Below are 17,917 nucleotides of genomic sequence, written 5' to 3'. Positions count from 1 at the left end.
AATGAACCGCCCTTCCAGTTTTTTTGTTGGGCCTCGCTTCGTCTTTTTCTGCTGCGACGATGATCCAGACGGCTATAAAAAACATTCATAGTATTCATATAAATTCAGATGAAAATATGATTGTCACTACAAATAATTATAGTTGTGATATGTACATTAGCACTTTGTTCAGCAGCAGCGTCATCCTGAATAGATGGTGCCTCAATTCCATCACCGGACATATTCAAATATATGTTGGTATTGCTGCCAACATCAGCTTGTTCAGCGACATCTCCTTGACCTTCGCCAATCATATTCAACAAGAACTGTTCGTCTTCCGCGTCTGTGTGTCGCGGGTCCATCGTAACTAAAATATGAATACAAATAAAACCCTTAAAAAATTATCTAAATATTCCACATATTTGCGAGCATTTGACTAAGTACCGATCGATGGACGAGGTCGAGTAATATTCTCTAAGTAATTCAAGAAATGAACTTGAAATATTCTATCGATAATTTCACTAAGTACCGATCGATGGATGAGGTCGAGAAATATTTCACTAAGTAATTCAAGAAATATACATGAAATATTTAAAAGAAATTTAAACTCACTTTACACATACATACATACATACATTCATACATTTAAAAATTTGTAAATATACCTTTATTTACACAACAAATTATGATTTCACTCTTAACAACAAATTATGATTTCACTCTAAATTATGATTTCAAATTATGAGCATGTCCCAAAGTTACATGAGTGTAGCTTCCTAGCTACTGGGTTAATTAGTACTTTAGTCGTCAAATCACTGCTTCTGCTGATATCTTTACTGTTTCTCTCTTTTAATTTATTCATTTTTTTACATAATACCGTTGTTGATATTCTGTAGTAATTTGTGGAACCCTAAGTATATGTCTTTTCACCCCTATTCAAACTTCATCTATCTAAAGACTTATTAGTGTACCCTTTTATCACTACTACAAAAATAATTTGTAGGAACACCCTTTTTTTTAAGGAGCGAATCAAAAAATAACTCATTTCTACTGCTACAAGAAATCCTTAAATGTATGATAGATTTTTGGTGAAATTTACGAAAACTGCCATAAATAGACAGGATCTATGACAATTTATAAATTTTCATTATATATTTGCAAATAATCCATATGGACTCTAGTTTGGGCCCAGTTTCTGTGGCAAACATCTGAAAACGTCACAAAATGAAAGTAGAAATCGTCACGAATTTAATATCTTGCTCAAATCACAATAAAATTTTTGCATAAGAATATTGTTGTACAAAAATATGAGGTGCCGAAATTGAACCTCTAACTCCCTTAACGATGCAAAAGTTTTACTACTTCTTTGCACTAAATTTGAGCACCTTGGCGGCGGCGTGAGGTCGGGGCGGGCTCTAGGCGGCGGCGTGAGGTCGGGGCGGGCTCTGGGCGGCGGCGACGTCGATGGCGGCGGTGCTCGGCTCGCGCGGTGGGGGGAGCAGGATGGCGGCGGCGGTGGCTCTGGGCGGCGGCGTGAGGTCGGGGCTCTGGGCGGCGGCGGCGTCGATGGCGGCGGTGCTCGGCTCGCGCGGTGGGGGGAGCAGGACGGGCGCAGATGAGAAACCAAGTGTTAGGAGAAGGGCGAAGGAGGAAGGAAATATATGGGGGGGGGGGGCTTTTGTCCCGGGTGAAGCCACGACCCGGGACAAAAGGACCTTTTCTCCCGGGTGGTGGCTTCACCCGGGACAAAAGGGGTTTTTGGGCGGGCCGGGAAAATTCCCAGCCCGCGGCCCACCTTTAGTCCCGGGTGGATCTACCACCCGGGACAAAAGGGGCCCGTTTTCCCTCGTTCCCGCCTAATGTTATGTTTGTTTTTGTTTCTTTTTTACTTCTCTTTTAAAATTGGCTTTCATTTGTGATTCCAAAAATTATGGAACAAAATTTCTTATCTCTATATAAACTTGATACACGCAACAAAAATAATTAATTTTCATTCAAGTGATTGGGTCAATGAAATATCTAACTTTTTTGAAATCATATTTGTTATTTTGACCATGCAAAAATATATTAGGTGAAAGTTTTTTTCAAACTGTTGCTTTTCGATAGAAAGTGGATTCTATCACGATATTAACGTTTAAAAAGTGAATTTTAGATAAAATTAAGCAATTTCATGATATTAATGAGTAGTGTGTGAGTTTGAGAGATAGTGTGTGTTAGTGAGAGAGTATAGTGTGTTAATGTGAATGTAATTTCATGAAATAAATAAAATTAGTTGAGTAATCCATTATTGAATGAAAATTATAATTGAGTCTAGTAATTAAGTGAAAAATATATAAAATAATATAAATAACACATAAAGTATAATTGTACAGTACATATATAATAAAAGTATTCGAATTGCGATTATGTTTTTATACAATAATATAAAATGATTCAAGTACATGAAGGATTAGCGGTAACAGACTTTCTCTTCACAAATGTCCCTTGATTATGATCACGGCGCAAGTATGGAGCATCATCATTGGCTAGCAGGATGCATGGATCAGCATTTACTTCGAAAAGTGGAATGGCAACAAAATTATTATATTCTTCTGAAAAGTCTGTCTTGTCCTCCACTCCAACGATGTTTCTCTTTCCTGATAGAACTATGTGTCGCTTAGGCTCATCCTTTTGCTTGTTGATCCCCTTCTTTGGCTTGCTGGACATGTCCTTAATGTAGAAAACCTGAGCGACATCCTGGGCTAGGACAAATGGCTCGTCTCTATACCCAAGATTGTTGAGATCAACTATTGTCATCCCATACTCATCTTTTGTTACCCCTCCTCCAGATAGCTTAACCCATTGGCAACGAAATAGAGGCACCTTGAAATTGGGACCGTAATCCAGCTCCCATATCTCTTCAATGTAGCCGTAATATGTGTCTTTTTTTCCATTATTGTCCGTGGCATCCATACGAACACCGCTGTTTTGGTTGGTACTCTTTTTATCTTGGGCTATCGTATAAAATGTGTTTCCATTTATCTCGTACCCTTGGTATGTTAAGATATTCCAAGATGGTCCCCTAGCCAATAAGAACAGTTGTTCAATTATATCCATGTTATGCATTAGATGCTTCCGCAACCAGCTGCAGAAAGTGTTCATGTGCTCACGTGTAATCCATGCCTCAGACTTTTTCCGGGAAATTGGAGAGCAGAATTTTCTTGTGTTCCTCGATATATGGGTCAACCAAGGATGATTGTTGAAGAACCGTATAATGCGCTTTCTTGAATGAGAAATCATCTGTGCAGACATAAGATTTCTTTCCTAATGTACCCTTTCCAGTTAGTCTCCCCTCATATCGCGATTCAGGGACTCCAATTGGTTTAAGGTCATCAATAAAGTCAACACAAAAGTCAATGACCTCCTCAGTTCCGTAGGCACTGGCGATGCTTCCTTCTGGACGAGCTCTATTACGAACACATTTCTTGAGTACCCCCATGAACCTTTCGAATGGGAACATGTTGTGTAGAAATACTGGTCCGAGAATATCAATCTCTTTGACAAGGTGCACTAGAAGATGTGTCATGATGTTGAAGAAAGATGGTGGAAATATCAGCTCAAAGCCAACAAGACATTGCACCACATCGTTTTGCAGCTTTATCAAATTCTCCGGGTCAATTATCTTCTGAGAAACTGCGTTGAGGAAGGCACATATCTTCACGATGGTTAACCGGATGTTATCAGGCAGAATCCCCCGCAGCACAACTGGAAGAAGTTCGGTCATAAGCACATGGCAGTCATGGGACTTGAGATTTGTAAATTTCTTCTCTGCCAAATTTAAGATTCCTTTTATATTGGATGAGTATCCAGATGGAACCTTTATACTGCTCAAGCAGTCAAACATGGTTTCTTTCTCTTCCTTGCTAAGAGTATAGCTGGCAGGACTTAAGTATTGTCGTCCATTATCTCGCTGTTGTGGATGTAAGGCATCTCGTTCTTCCATACGTTGCAATTCTTGACGTGCTTCTACTGTATCTTTTGTCTTTCCGTACACTCCCAAGAATGCTATCAGGTTGACGCAAAAATTCTTCGTGAGGTGCATCACATCAATTGCATGACGAACATCTAAGACTTCCCAATATGGTAGCTCCCAAAATATAGATTTCTTCTTCCACATGGGCGCCATTCCGTTTTCGTTCGGAACAGGTTGGCTCCCAGATCCCTTTCCAAAAATAATTTCTAGATCTTTTACCATGTTGAAGACGTCTTTACCACTATGGTGCATCGGTTTTGTTCGGTGGTCCGCTTGGCCTTTGAAATGCTTGCCCTTCTTTCGTACCGCATGCCTGATGGGAAGAAACCGACGATGACCCATGTATACAACCTTCTTACAGTGAGTCAACCATATATTATCGGTATCATCTAAACAGTGTGTGCATGCTTTGTATCCCTTGTTCGAATGTCCTGACAAGTTACTAAGAGCAGGCCAGTCATTGATCGTTACGAACAGCAATGCTCGTAGGTTGAAGTTTTCCTGTTTGTATTCATCCCACATCCGTACACCTTCATCGCCCCAGAGCAATAAGAGTTCTTCGACCAATGGTCTTAGGTACACATCAATGTCATTTCCGGGCTGCTTTGGACCCGGGATAAGCACTGGCATCATGATGAACTTTTGTTTCATGCAGAGCCATGGTGGAAGATTATACAGACAAAGAGTCACAGGCCAAGTGCTATGACCACTGCTCATCTCACCAAAAGGATTCATGCCATCCGTACTCAAACCGAACCTTATGTTTCTCGCATCCAAATCAAATTTAGGGTACGTTCTATCTATTTTTCTCCACTGCGACCCATCAGCAGGGTGTCTCAACATCGAGTCTTTCTTGCGTTCCTCTTTGTGCCATCGCATCAACTTAGCATTATCTTTATTTCTAAACAGACGCTTCAAACGTGGTATTATAGGCAAATACCACATGACCTTCGCAGGAACTCTCTTCCGGGGAGGCTCCCCCTCGACATCTCCAGGATCATCTTTTCTAATCTTGTAACGCAATGCATTGCATACGGGACATGCATCCAAATTCTCGTACTCGCCTCGGTAGAGGATGCAGTCGTTGGGGCATGCATGTATCTTTTGCACTTCCAGTCCCAAAGGGTAAACAAGTTGTTTGGCTTCATACGTTGTGGCAGGCAATTCATTGTCCTTAGGAAGCATTTTTTTAACAAGTTTGAGTAATTCACCAAATCCCTTGTCGGATACACCATTTGTCGCCTTCCATTGCAGCAACTCCAAGGTGGTGCCAAGTTTCTTAAATCCATTTTGACAATCTGGGTACAACAACTTATGGTGGTCCTCTAACAACTTCTGGAACTTCAACCTCTCCGTTTCACTCTCACAGTCTGCCTGCACATTGTGCAATGCTTGCCCCAAATCGTCGCTGGGATCATTTTCTGCTACATCTACTTCGGGCTCTTCCATGGGAATATCGTCATCGAATGCACCGATTCCAGCATTCCCGGGAAAGTGGTCGTCAAAATCTTCTTCTTCATTGTCTTCCATGGTAACCCCCTGTTCTCCGTGCTTCGTCCAACAAACATACTTTTTCATGAAACCATTTGCGAAAATGTGGCTGTGTAGGATTCTTGAAGATGAGTAATCCTTGTTATTGTTGCAATGAACACACGGGCAGCACATAAAACCATTCTGCTTGTTTGCCTCAGCCACAGACCAAAAATAATGCAGGCCATCAATGAATTCTTTCGAACGTCGGTCCGCATTGTACATCCATTGCCGGTCCATCTGCATTTTAAATAAATTGATTTGAATTCTTTACACGTATCGAATAAATAAAATATATCAAACCTAAATTAAACTAAATGTAACATAACATGAATAATTAAAAGATATGCAATATCCATCATACATCTTGATTAATTAAAAGGGGTACTTAATCCATTACAGAACTTAGCAAAGGAGTACTATACATGAAATTTAAAAATTCGGTCAACAACACATAGGTTTTCAACCGTCCTTGCATTGGAACGCAGAATGTTCTAACGGATTTCTTGCTGGCGCAGAATAAGATGGCGGAGCTGAAACCTCCGAGTTTGGTGGTGACGAACCGTAACGCCGCAATAAATCCTCAAGATCAAACGGAGGTTCCTCACCCCTTGCCATGCATTCTCTATATTCTTTTTCCAAATAACGGAGCGCTGCCCTATGAAAAGCACTAGGTTTTTTGGACCGACGACCTACTCGAGTTGTGCCCTTCTCTCCAGAAGGACAACGATCACCCCCACCGGCGCCACTCCCTCCAGCTGCTGAAGCCATATTTTACTGAAAAATACCTTTATTTTCCACAAAATTATAAATTCTTACCATTACAAAGCAAAAATTATTTACTATTACAATTACAATGATCAGATTAATAACTCTTGCAAATAACAATGAAATTATATAAAAAAGACGAAATGTATCATTAATCCTCAAGAAATCTCTAATTAATTGAAAGAAATCTCTATAACTTCTAATTACTTTGACACCCTTCAGTTCCAGGAGTACACTCTTTTCAATATCCAGAAACCCTCTAGAAGAAAAATAAACCTTTATTTCTGAAAATGTATATGTCAGTAACCTCAACCCTGCGGTGATGACACTGCCTTTCGGGGGGACACGGTGCGGTACAAGGATGTCACCAATCGGCTAGTCGCAGCACCAACATTTACGATTAATAGGCACAGCACTTGGCACAGGCAGCATGCTCGTTGATATGCTCTCAGTACAACAACGGGCATGCTGACTGCGTCAAATGCTGTCTTCTTATCAATCGGAAGTGCTGGTGATGCGACCAACCGATTTGCGACGTCCTTATAGCGCATCGTGTATCCCTGAAAGGTAGTGCCATCACCGTTGGATGGAGATTAACGACGTATACTTGTTTCGAAATAAAGATTTTTTTAGCTTCTAGATGGTTTCAATGTGAGCCTGATTAAATACATCACTAGAGTGTCAAAATAATCCATTCATAATACAAAAAATTCTATAATATACTCATTTCATTAATTCATTCACGAATAAAAAAATCAACTATCCACAATATGGTCATATATACAAGTACATCACATGAAGTATCTACACTCATTCTAAAAATTTCTACTATCCATATACTCATCTAAATCTAAAAGAAAATTACACCTACATATGCAATCTAGCTAGCTAAATGTCCAAGAAATGAGCTAGCTACACATTTTCTCTATTTCTAAAGTATGAAATGAGCTATACAAGCCAAGGAAGAAGAGAAAAACAAGCCCCAAACCTTTAGAGCAGATGGATGGACGGGGAATCAAAGATCTTCACAAATGTGGTGAAGAAATGAGCAAGAACTCCTCTATCCCGAGCCAAGAACAGCAAGAAAACAAGTGAGCTGAATGGCTCGGGCGGGGGGAGAGGGAAGGGGATAAGGGGCGCAAGGCCTTTTGTCCCGGTTGGAGGCACGAAATGGGACAAAAGGGGGGACTTTTGTCCCGGTTGGTGGTTCCAACCGGGACAAAAGGCTACGCGGGCCTTTTGTCCCGGTTGGAACCACCAACCGGGACAAAAGGCTCCCATTTTGTCCCGGTTGGTGTCTCCAACCGGGACAAAAGGCCCCCGTCCCCCCGCTGGCCCGGCTAGCCGTTGGACCCGGGACAAAAGCCACCTATTGTCCCGGGCCCAAAGGCTGCCGGGACAAATAGCCAGGAACAAAGGCCTGTTTTGTAGTAGTGCAGTTTGCAACTTCTGAATTCTGATATCTATAATTTCCAATCAGCTTGAAAGCTATGATCCCTATATCTAACAGTACGATACTCAATGTTACAAGACTACAGCTCTCATAGCTTTATTCAGATGAGATCTGATAGCTAAGATTACTACTGGTTAGCGACGATATGGCCGCATGAATTTCACGTCCTCACTTTGCTTCAAAAAAATTTCACGTCCTCACGTAGACAAGAGCGTGGCAAACGACCGGGCGGCCTGCCGTAGGGAGTCATGTTGTGGTGCCCGGACTGTGATGCGACTCAACAAAAATAGATGGAAAATATTTCACGAAATGTGACAGTCAAATATATGTGTGTTAGTATTATATTTGTTACCCTCTTGGTGCAATCAGATGTGTGGATGAAAATGCCAATTTACCCTTGGATTTAATTTTAACATTAAGTTCCTGACTCAAATTAAAGCTTAGGTACCGTTCCACCAGCCACATAAGTTCCTAATCCACTTGGTATAATGAGATGTGGGGATGAAAATTATCTCTATTTTTGTTATGGTGTTCGCTAGAGGCCCTGGAGGGGCCTACCAATTTGTGAATTTGGGGCAGGACTGACTAACCGTGAATGGAGGGGGAGATGGCTGGCCCGACAGACGAAGATGAAGTTGTCTTCAACCATGGAGGTCCCCCCCACCCACACACAGGGTTCCCCTAACCGGTATACTGGTCAAACCGGACCGGTCCGGTTCCGGTTTGGGCCGGTACCGAACCGGCCCAAATTCAAAAATATAAAAAATTCCCAAAAAATTCCTAAAAATACTTCAAGGTGAGACGAATTTAATGGTGTCAAATTTTCTCAAAAATTCGTTCATTTAGTATAGTTTGCGGGGATTTGAAGTTAAACAAAAAAAATGTGCATACAAAAGTATACAAATACAATGTAAAAGTAGTACAAAAAAGGGTTGGAGGGTTCATTTAGACTAAAATATGTTATACAAACATTTATTTAGTATACTTTGCGGGCATTTGAATTTAAACCAAAAAAGAAAAAAAATTTGAATTTGACCGGTTACCAGTCAAACCGGCCGGTATACCGGTACGAACCGGTTGAACGGCGCCATTTGAATTCAAATTTGAATTTGACCGGTTTCTACCGGTAACCGGTCAAACCGGTCCGGTAAAACGGAACCGGAGACCGGCAGTTACCGGAAACTGGTCGGGAAAAAAAACCCTGCCCACACACACACACACACCCATTCTTCAACCATGGTGTCTAAAATTTGGAGTGGGATCCATGGTGCCGACAGCACTAGGGGGCTCGAGCCCCGTCACTACTATAGAATGGTAGATAGTTTGTCCCGATTGGGAATTCTAAGTTATCTCGATTTCCCAGCTGGAACCGCCAATCTGAAACAAAAGACCCCAGCCATTAGTCCCGGTTCAGTCAACCGGGACTGAAAGAGACAGTTGGTATTACCAATCGAGACTCAAGGAGCTCTCCAAACCTGCGTGGCAGGCCCCTTTAGCTCCAGTTGGTAATACCAACCAGAACTAAAACAGTCGCATCGGCTGAGTGGATACAGAACAGTAAGAAGCCGGTGACGTGTCCATTCGGGAAGAAAGAATCCAAATCATACGGGTTTGATATTACCGAAGTCGACAAGATCTTCGACTTATTATTATCAGAAGGATTGATCAAGCTGAAGCCATATCACAAGATCCCGTCGGAAGAAGAGCTAAAACATATGAAGTATTGCAAGTGGCACAATGCCACGTTGCATGATACAAATGAATGCAAGGTCTTCCGGCAGCAAATTTAGATGGCTTTCGAGCAAGGGAAGTGGAAATTTGAGACTCCCAAGAAGATGATGAAGATCGACGGACATCCTTTTGCCATGAATATGGTTGATGTGGCTAGAGACAAAGGTTCTTCTCAAGCCAAGATTTTAACGTCATCATCGGCCAAGAAAAATGGAGTTGTTGATCCCAAAGCACAGATAGCGGCCGATGAGGTCAAAGGAAAGGGTCCACTGGATAAAGCTAAACGTTCATCGGCGCCACGTAGACGTGTCACATCTCAAATGCTGTTGAACAAGTTTCAGTGTGATCGAGAAAAGCAGCAACGCAGAGATGAGGAGGAATATTGTGAAAAAGATCATTGGAGGTGTCCTTTCTTTGTCTACTACTGGGAAGAAGGGTTGACATTGCCATCGGCATATGATTGTCCTGAATGCAATGGTCAAGGCAGCCGATCATATAAGAAGCCACGTCATGTTGATGAACTCTATCGACGTGAGCGCACTCCTGTCCATGATCGGCTAGGAAAAAAGGGATCGGTGCTTGATCGATTGGGGGGCAGGACCATGCTACGTGATCCTGCTAGAAGAAGAGTGCCTGCACACGATAGGCTAGAACAGATGCCGATGGCAGAGTGCAAGATGATCAGCCGATGAGGAGAGATCCAGAGCGTGAGCCCGATCGTACAGGTCAATCTCAATATGGTCCAGGAGGTTTGACCAGGTCTCAGAAATGATGTGTTCAGAGGCTACGCCAGCTAGAGATTGTAGAGGAAGAGCATGAACAAACTCTGAGCAAGAAAGGAGTCAAGACACAACTCTGGCGTGTTAAGGTTAAGGCCGATGATAAATCGGCCAGTAACAGTTCCACACCGATCCAAGCAGTCGGTTCTTCAGAAGATTCCTAATGGATGAATTCCTAGAAGAAGAAGGGAAATTGGGGTATGGGTTTACGTCGGCCGATTTATTAGAGGAAATTGATATTGGAGATGGTGATAGACCAAGGCCCATGTTTATTAGTGCCAATTTAGATCCCAAATACAAGCAGGAACTGAAGAGTTTATTAAAAGAATACAAAGATTGCTTTGCTTGGGAATACTATGAGATGCCTGGCTTGGATAGATCTATTATGGAATATTGTTTGCCTATAAAACTTGGATATCGGCCATATCAGCAAGGAGCAAGATGATGCAATCCTAAGATTTTGCCAGATATAAAGACCGAGATTACGCGGTTAATTGAAGCTAATTTTGTTCGGCAATGTCGTTATGCCGAATGGATTTCTAATGTGGTTCCTGTTTACAAGAAGAATGGCAAATTGCGACTGTGCATTGATTTCAGGGCTCTCAAAAAGGCTACGCCAATGGATGGTTACCCTATGCCGATAGCCGATATGTTGATAGATGCTGCTGCTGGGCACAAGGTGATCAGTTTTATGGATGGCAATGCTGGATACAATAAAATTTTAATTGTGGAAGAAGACATCCACAAGACCGCGTTCAGATGTCCAGGGCATCTTGGTTTATTTGAGTGGGTAGTCATGACCTTCGGACTGAAAAATGCCGATGCTACGTATCAAAGGGCCATGAGTTATATTTTTCACGAACTCATTGGCAAAATTGTGGAAATATATATTGATGATGTAGTTGTGAAGTCAAGGGGGCATCAAGAGCATTTGGCCGATCTACGTAGAGGTTGCGGAGATCTACTCTCCTATTCGCCAGTACACGCCAATGCTCGGGATAGAGAAGACTAGCGCAGTAGCGAGAAGAGGCAAAACCCTAACTCGAGTTGATCTATTCTTTGCTGCAGTCTATGGGTTAGATATATAGGAGAGCCACATAGTCTTCTCAACTTCCACTAGCAATGTGGGACTAAAGGTTTGCACCACATGAGACTTAGAGATTTATTTGGAATAACTGAAATACTCATTGTGCCAAGCCCAAATTCCAACAATCCCCCACGAGATCTCAAATGCCCATTTTGAGATTTGCCTGATTGTCACTATCTTTTGATATACCAGTGTTTCGGTGAGGACTATTAAGTTGAACTCTCACCTAGAGCTTCAAGCTACACTTATCCACAACTTGAACAATGGACTACACCTTGAATTGCAAGTTTGATGCGAACAAGTTTCACCCAAAGTTATAACCAGTACATGGCTGCCAGTAGCCTACTCCATGGGTGGAGCATATACGTCATACTCCTTGATCTCTTCATGAGCTTGCTAGAGATTACCCAAGTCTCATAGATTGTGACGTTCAACATTCTGGCTCATATAGGTGTATTTCATTCAAGAATGCTCTATAGGATAGCAACTTTGCTTAACCAAGCCAACAGAAACACATAAAGGCACATAGCCAACCGCCATACAACATCTGAGAGTATTGCATCTTAACCTAGAGAGGGTTCATAAAGAAATTACACTCCTAAGTTAACCAATAGCTTGTTTTCCGAGGTCCTAATTCATGGGATCTCCAATCACATAGGTTGTGTTGCTACTATGGAAACTATATGGGTCTCAAACCCATCTCCCTCGATGCACCTTCTCTCACATTCTGTGATAGCCCTTTTGTAAAGAGATCTGCCAGGTTTTTTTGTCGGTTTGAATATAAGTCACGCTTATTACTCCGGAGTTTCTCATCTTCCTGATAGACTTCAGTTGTCTTTTAACATACCATTGGATAGAATCGAGTCCATCTCACTTTGGACAGGTTCTTTCCAATCATCTGCATCCGAAGATGCATTTGCCTCAGCAATAGCAGTGGGTGTGTCATCCACAAGGTACACAATGAAATCATGACCAAAGGATTTGCAACCCTTTGTATCTTGCTCCTTTGAGGTGCCTCACTGTCATCTTTCTCAAGGATTTCCTCATGCTCAACTGGTTATCCAGAAGTCTCAGGAACAATAGGAGCATCAGGTTAAGGAGTTATCTCAGAAGGAAATCTAGAAGTGTTATGCATATCTTACATAGGAAATATATTCTCAAAAAATATTGCATCACGAGATTCCATAATACTATCAACATGCTTATCAATTACCTCATATTTGAGTACTAAAAATCTATATGCTATACTCCTCTGAGCATATCCTAAAAAGACACAATCTACTGTTTTAGGTCCCAACTTGCGCGTCTTGTCAATTGGTACATTGACTTTTGCCAAGCACCCCCATGTGCGCAAGTAAGAAAGTGATGGTTTTCTCCCCATCCATATCTCATATGGAGTCTATTCTTTATTTTTGTTTGGAACTTATTTAGGACATGACTCACAGTCGATAAAGCCTCCCCCATCATGCTTTAGATAAACCAGCAGTGTCTAACATGGCGTTAACCAAATAAGTCAACGTGTGGTTTTTCCTCTCAGCAACCCTGTTTGACTCGGGTGAGTAGGGATATATGTACTTATGTTACATTAATTTTGCATATATCTAATACTTGCTTACTTTCTCCATGGATTGTCATTAATTGCAGGACAATCCACCAAAGAACCAGGTGGCAACTCTTTGAGAAAGAATTTCTAGAAGTAATCGCCGATTTGTGTCTTTTCATTGGACATGAAGTGATTAACCCAAGGGCACATTTTTTTAATGAAGACCAGGAATTAGCAATGGAGACTAAATATCTTGGTCTTCGTGAGTGGGAGAACGTGCTATGCCTCCTCTAGTAGTGTTGGTAAATAGAAGAAAACATTAATTTGAGTTTCAATTCTAATGATGAAATATCATTTGCTATATATATATATGTATATATATATATGTATATATATATGTATATATATATATGTATATATATATATGCGTAATTAGTTATATTTGCGAAACATGCTCCATGTCCATCACTATGATATTGAATCACAATCTAGCTTGATAGATCAAAATTGGTTGGAATTTAAATTTTTAAAAATTACAGGAAATAGAATAAACAGTTTTAAATTTAAATCGGTAAATTTGTTGGTAGGAACCCATTTGCATGGGCAGGTCACCCCCTCACCTGCCGTTGGACATGCATTTTTATGGTAGAGAGAGGGCGGCGGTAAGAATGGAATATTAGGGGCAGGTACGTTAACGGCTACTGCAAACAACATTATTAGTTTTGAAACTAGGGGTGGGTGCCGTACGTGCACCTAAAATTAGGTATTTATGCGCCCCTACAAAACCTTTTCGTAGTAGTGCCAACGGGTGGGAACTAATATCCCCCTGTTTTGGTACCCGGTGAATTTCACCACCCGGTACAAAATGGGGTGGAATACCCTTTCATTTTTCTTTTATTTTTTGTTTTGTTGTGTTTCTCCTTTTGAGAAAGTCTTTCAGTTCCGTAGAAAATTTAGATACGGGCTCAAAAGTTCACCGAGAAAATTATGAATGTTTTATTCTTTATATCTAAGAAAGGAAATATATTCCTTTAGTTTTATTCTTTCTTGAAAGTTGTTAATTCTGTAAAAAATCCAATATGATTTCAAAAAATTAACAAAAAATATTTCTGCTGAGAATTTCCAGCCGAATTCAATTCTGTTCTCATGTGTCACCAGAAATCTTAGTCTTCAAAATCTATTTTTAAAATAACATTTGGATCCATAATGGCCAACTGGCGCAGTACTCCGCGTACCATGTTAGCCATGTTGTTCAACGTGATCGGCCATGTTAGCCATGTGGCCCTCCCATTTGTACAACACTGACCTGGCAGCTCTCGTGCACGTGCACAGTTAGGATTCAATTATAATGACCCGTGTGATTGTCTACACCCACGATGGTCATGCACCTCCATGTTAAGCGGCAGCAACCAGGAGCGCCACGGTTTGTAACAGCTAGCAATCAGGCTTGTCGCCTCTCGATCCATCTAATGCAACATGCATGAGATAAACCCCACCTGGATACCTAGATTGACCTAAATATGATGGTAAGCCCATTAACAGACACCCCCTAAATCTGAATTATTGTCATTCTCAAAGACACATATGACGTAGCAAGATACTGAGACAATAGAACTTTTCTCAGCCCTTTCAATCAACTTATTTTGTGGACCCAAATTTAGTTCTTTATTTTCTTCTATTACTCATGAATCGAAATCGCCTACTCCTCGAATCAATACATAAAACAATATTGGAGCATCAATCCACATGCATGTCAACCAAGGACTAACAGGTACAGATAGTCAAAAGTGACATTTAATGAGCTGATTTGGTTGATTCGAGTCATCAAGTTATGAGCATTACATTATGACCTTGGAGTTGTATGCAGAAAGATCTGGTCTTGCATAACTAAACACAACCCATTGAATAGATATATAGATCTGGTTGATGGGCAGAACCACATGGGCAAAATGAAGGGGCCCAGAGTGTTTGGATCCGAGTGCTAATGCCAAAAAGTGTTAGATTTTAATTAGCACAGCCCATTTTAAATAGGATTGCTACGGTGGGCTATACTTTTCCCTAGACTCAAAAACTTTAGCAGGCATATGAGTACTATTAGGTGCTAAAGTTTAGCACTCATATTTAACACATCCAAACATGCCCGAATTTTCATACAATGATGCATGTCGTCAATCGGGGTCACAATAACAGATTGATTTAACGCGAATAATATTGTACCCAACGCAACTGCTAGGACATTCCGGACTATGCATTGCACCACCATACCACCATATCAAAACAGCCATCCTCGTGTACTTGTGCCTTTGCTTCTTGTGGATTGTTATTACACATCTTTCACATTACTTGATTCATAACGCGGGTTTCATTTTTAAGATATATTTTCCTTTTTAGAACATGTTCACTACTACAAAAATGATCTGTAGCAACACTCTAATCAAAATTTCACCCGTTGCTACAAATAGAGCCGGATTATCGTAGCATTTAACCCGCCCCTAAAATGCATTTTAGAGGCGGGTGACGCTAGCACCCGCCCCTACCAATGCGGTCATTTGTAAGGGCGGTTGACGGCATCAACCCCCACACCCCTCAAATTTTGAAGCCAAGCCGCCCCTAGAATGCGTACCATTTGTAGGGGCGGGTGGGGGCCGGCCAGCCCCTAAAAATAGTTTTCAAAATTTCACCAAAAATTCATTTAATTCAAATAGAGCTGCAAAACAGTTCAGAAAAACGTAAAATTTTTAATAAGCATGTAGTGCGAAACAGTTCTATATTGTTGTTTCAATACTTTTATTCATTGTATACATTGCAATGTGATTTTGATATTTTTTTTCTATGTTACACATATCACTCATATTTTTTTCTATATTTTTCCTTTGGGTTGTCAAGTGGGGCCTCCGTGAGGGGTAAGGCGGGCCTAATCTTAGTGAGAAAATGTTTCGATTGTTTTAGCTTTTATAGTATATATTACTCACAAATCCAAATCTCTTACACATGGACTCTATACATAAAATAATATGTGAGCATCAGTCGACATGTCAACCAAGGACCAACATGTACAGATTGTCAAATTTGACATTTAATGGGCCCATCTGGTTAATTTGAGTCATCAGGTTATGAGCATTACATTATGACCTTGGAGTTGTATGAAGGAAGATCTGGTCTTGCATAACAAAACACAGCCTATCTAATAGATATATAGATCTGGTTGATGGGTGGAGCCACATTGGCAAGATGAAGGGGCCCAGGGTGTTTGGATCCAAGTGCTAATGCCGAAAAGTGTTAGATTTTAATTAGCACAGCCCATCCAATATAGAATTGCTAATGGGGTGAGCTAAACTTTAGCCCAAACTCAGAAACTTTAGTAGGGATATGAGTGCTCATAGGTGCTAATGTTTAGCACTCAACTTTAGCACATCCAAATGTGCCCGAATTCAAACAATGATGCATGTTAATCGGGGTCACAACAGATTTGTTTTATGTGAATAACATTAATTGCACCCAACGCAACTGCTATAGGACATGCGGACTATGTATTGCACCACCATACCACCATATCAAAATAGCCAACCTCATGTACTTGTTCCTTTGCTTCTTGTGGATCGAGTACACATCTTTCACCTTAGTTTAGGCATAACGCGGGCTTCATTTTCATGATATATTTTTCTTTTTAGAATATGTTCCTTCAAGCATTGTACACATCTTTAGGAGTGTCAATGGGCAATAAAGTAAGTTTTTCTGTAAATACTTTCTCAGCCACTTCTTGATTCTCCCGCTCCATATATTCTTAGCCAAGAAAGGGTTGGGGACTCCATGGTATTCTATAAATACCACCTCTCTTCCCCTCATTCGTCACACAGCACAAACAATATACAAACTCGAGACTTCCCTATCTTCCACTCGCAACTCCAGCCAACACAATCATATAAACATGACTACTCCCTCTCGCACCTTGATTTTTCTCTTTGTATTCCTGCCAGCAATCCTCGCCAAGGGCAACATCCTTGAAGACATCCTTCCAAATCCGTGCAAGTGCTGCCAAGAGAATGAGACTCGCCTTCATATGTACTTGCACCAGTTCCCTCACTTGCCAGGTGTTACAAACCGGAACGAATATACCATGGTAAGCTCTCCGGAACCTATAGGGTTTGGCACAATGATAGTCCACGATTGGGTTCTCACCACAGGGCTCAGTGCGACTGAAAATGTTGTGGGGCGTCTGCAAGGCTTTCATCTTCAAGCTGGTCAAGCCACCACCAGCTGGTACACAGCTCACACCATAGTGTTCCGCGACGGCAGGTAAAAACAACATCTACCCACATCATGTAGTTCGTGGACTCTTCCTTTTTTGTAGAAAGTATTATTATTTTATATCTACGAGATTATATTGCCAAAATACGTAAAGTCATAAAACCCATAATGTTAGGACCATTATGGTAGACATAATTAATTGTGATACCTGAAACTTGATCTCTTCTTGTGCGCTAAATAGTTTTGCAGGGTCCACACTTGAGGTGTCGGGGATCACAGAGGTAAAACCAAATGGTGAATGGTCAATTACGGGTGGGACTGCAGCATTTGCTAGTGCGCATGGAACAATCAAGTTCATAAATTCGCAGAGTAGTACCGCCACTGATGCCATAAAGGAGCTTGATATTCATGTATTCCACACTCCAGAGCCAGCGGTAAATAAATACCCCTTAACTTTTTAGATTTGACAACAAGGTTAAATATATGATTGTGTATTTAAGAAATATGTATGTACATATATATTGTGTGTTTTTATTTTGCTAATGCCAATTTCTAGCACACAACGTCTGCACCGATTTTGATTATTTTTCTTTCTACAGGTCTAAGGTGCAGCACCGTTGGATCGAAGTGGAACTAGTGAGATCGAATGATGCTATCAGCCGATTGGAATCGTGAATTCAATTCACAAAGTATTGGCACAGTTAATATTTGAATAAATAATGTTGTTTGTCGAAACTTTAGTGTGTTTTTGTTTGTGGTATTAGACCAAGCTAGGTCCAGTACTTGA

General features: G+C 41.0%; 1 protein-coding gene across 1 annotated transcript; it reads right to left on the bottom strand.

Annotated features, from left to right (window-relative positions):
• Positions 1–2,448: 2,448 nt before the first annotated feature.
• Positions 2,449–5,746, bottom strand: LOC120646434 (the record flags this gene model as incomplete). Its single annotated transcript, XM_039923001.1, has 4 exons — positions 4,714–5,746; positions 4,082–4,614; positions 3,171–3,928; positions 2,449–3,043 (listed from the first exon to the last, which is right to left on the bottom strand). Coding segments are annotated over exons 1-4 (2,919 nt in total), but the record flags the coding sequence as incomplete, so codon positions are not given.
• Between the last annotated feature and the right edge of the window lie 12,171 nt (positions 5,747–17,917).

Source organism: Panicum virgatum, chromosome 8K (assembly GCF_016808335.1).
Source record: "Panicum virgatum strain AP13 chromosome 8K, P.virgatum_v5, whole genome shotgun sequence".
NCBI lineage: Eukaryota > Viridiplantae > Streptophyta > Magnoliopsida > Poales > Poaceae > Panicum > Panicum virgatum.
Note: the sequence above shows the minus strand (reverse complement) of the source record. Positions and strands in the feature narration are given on the sequence as shown.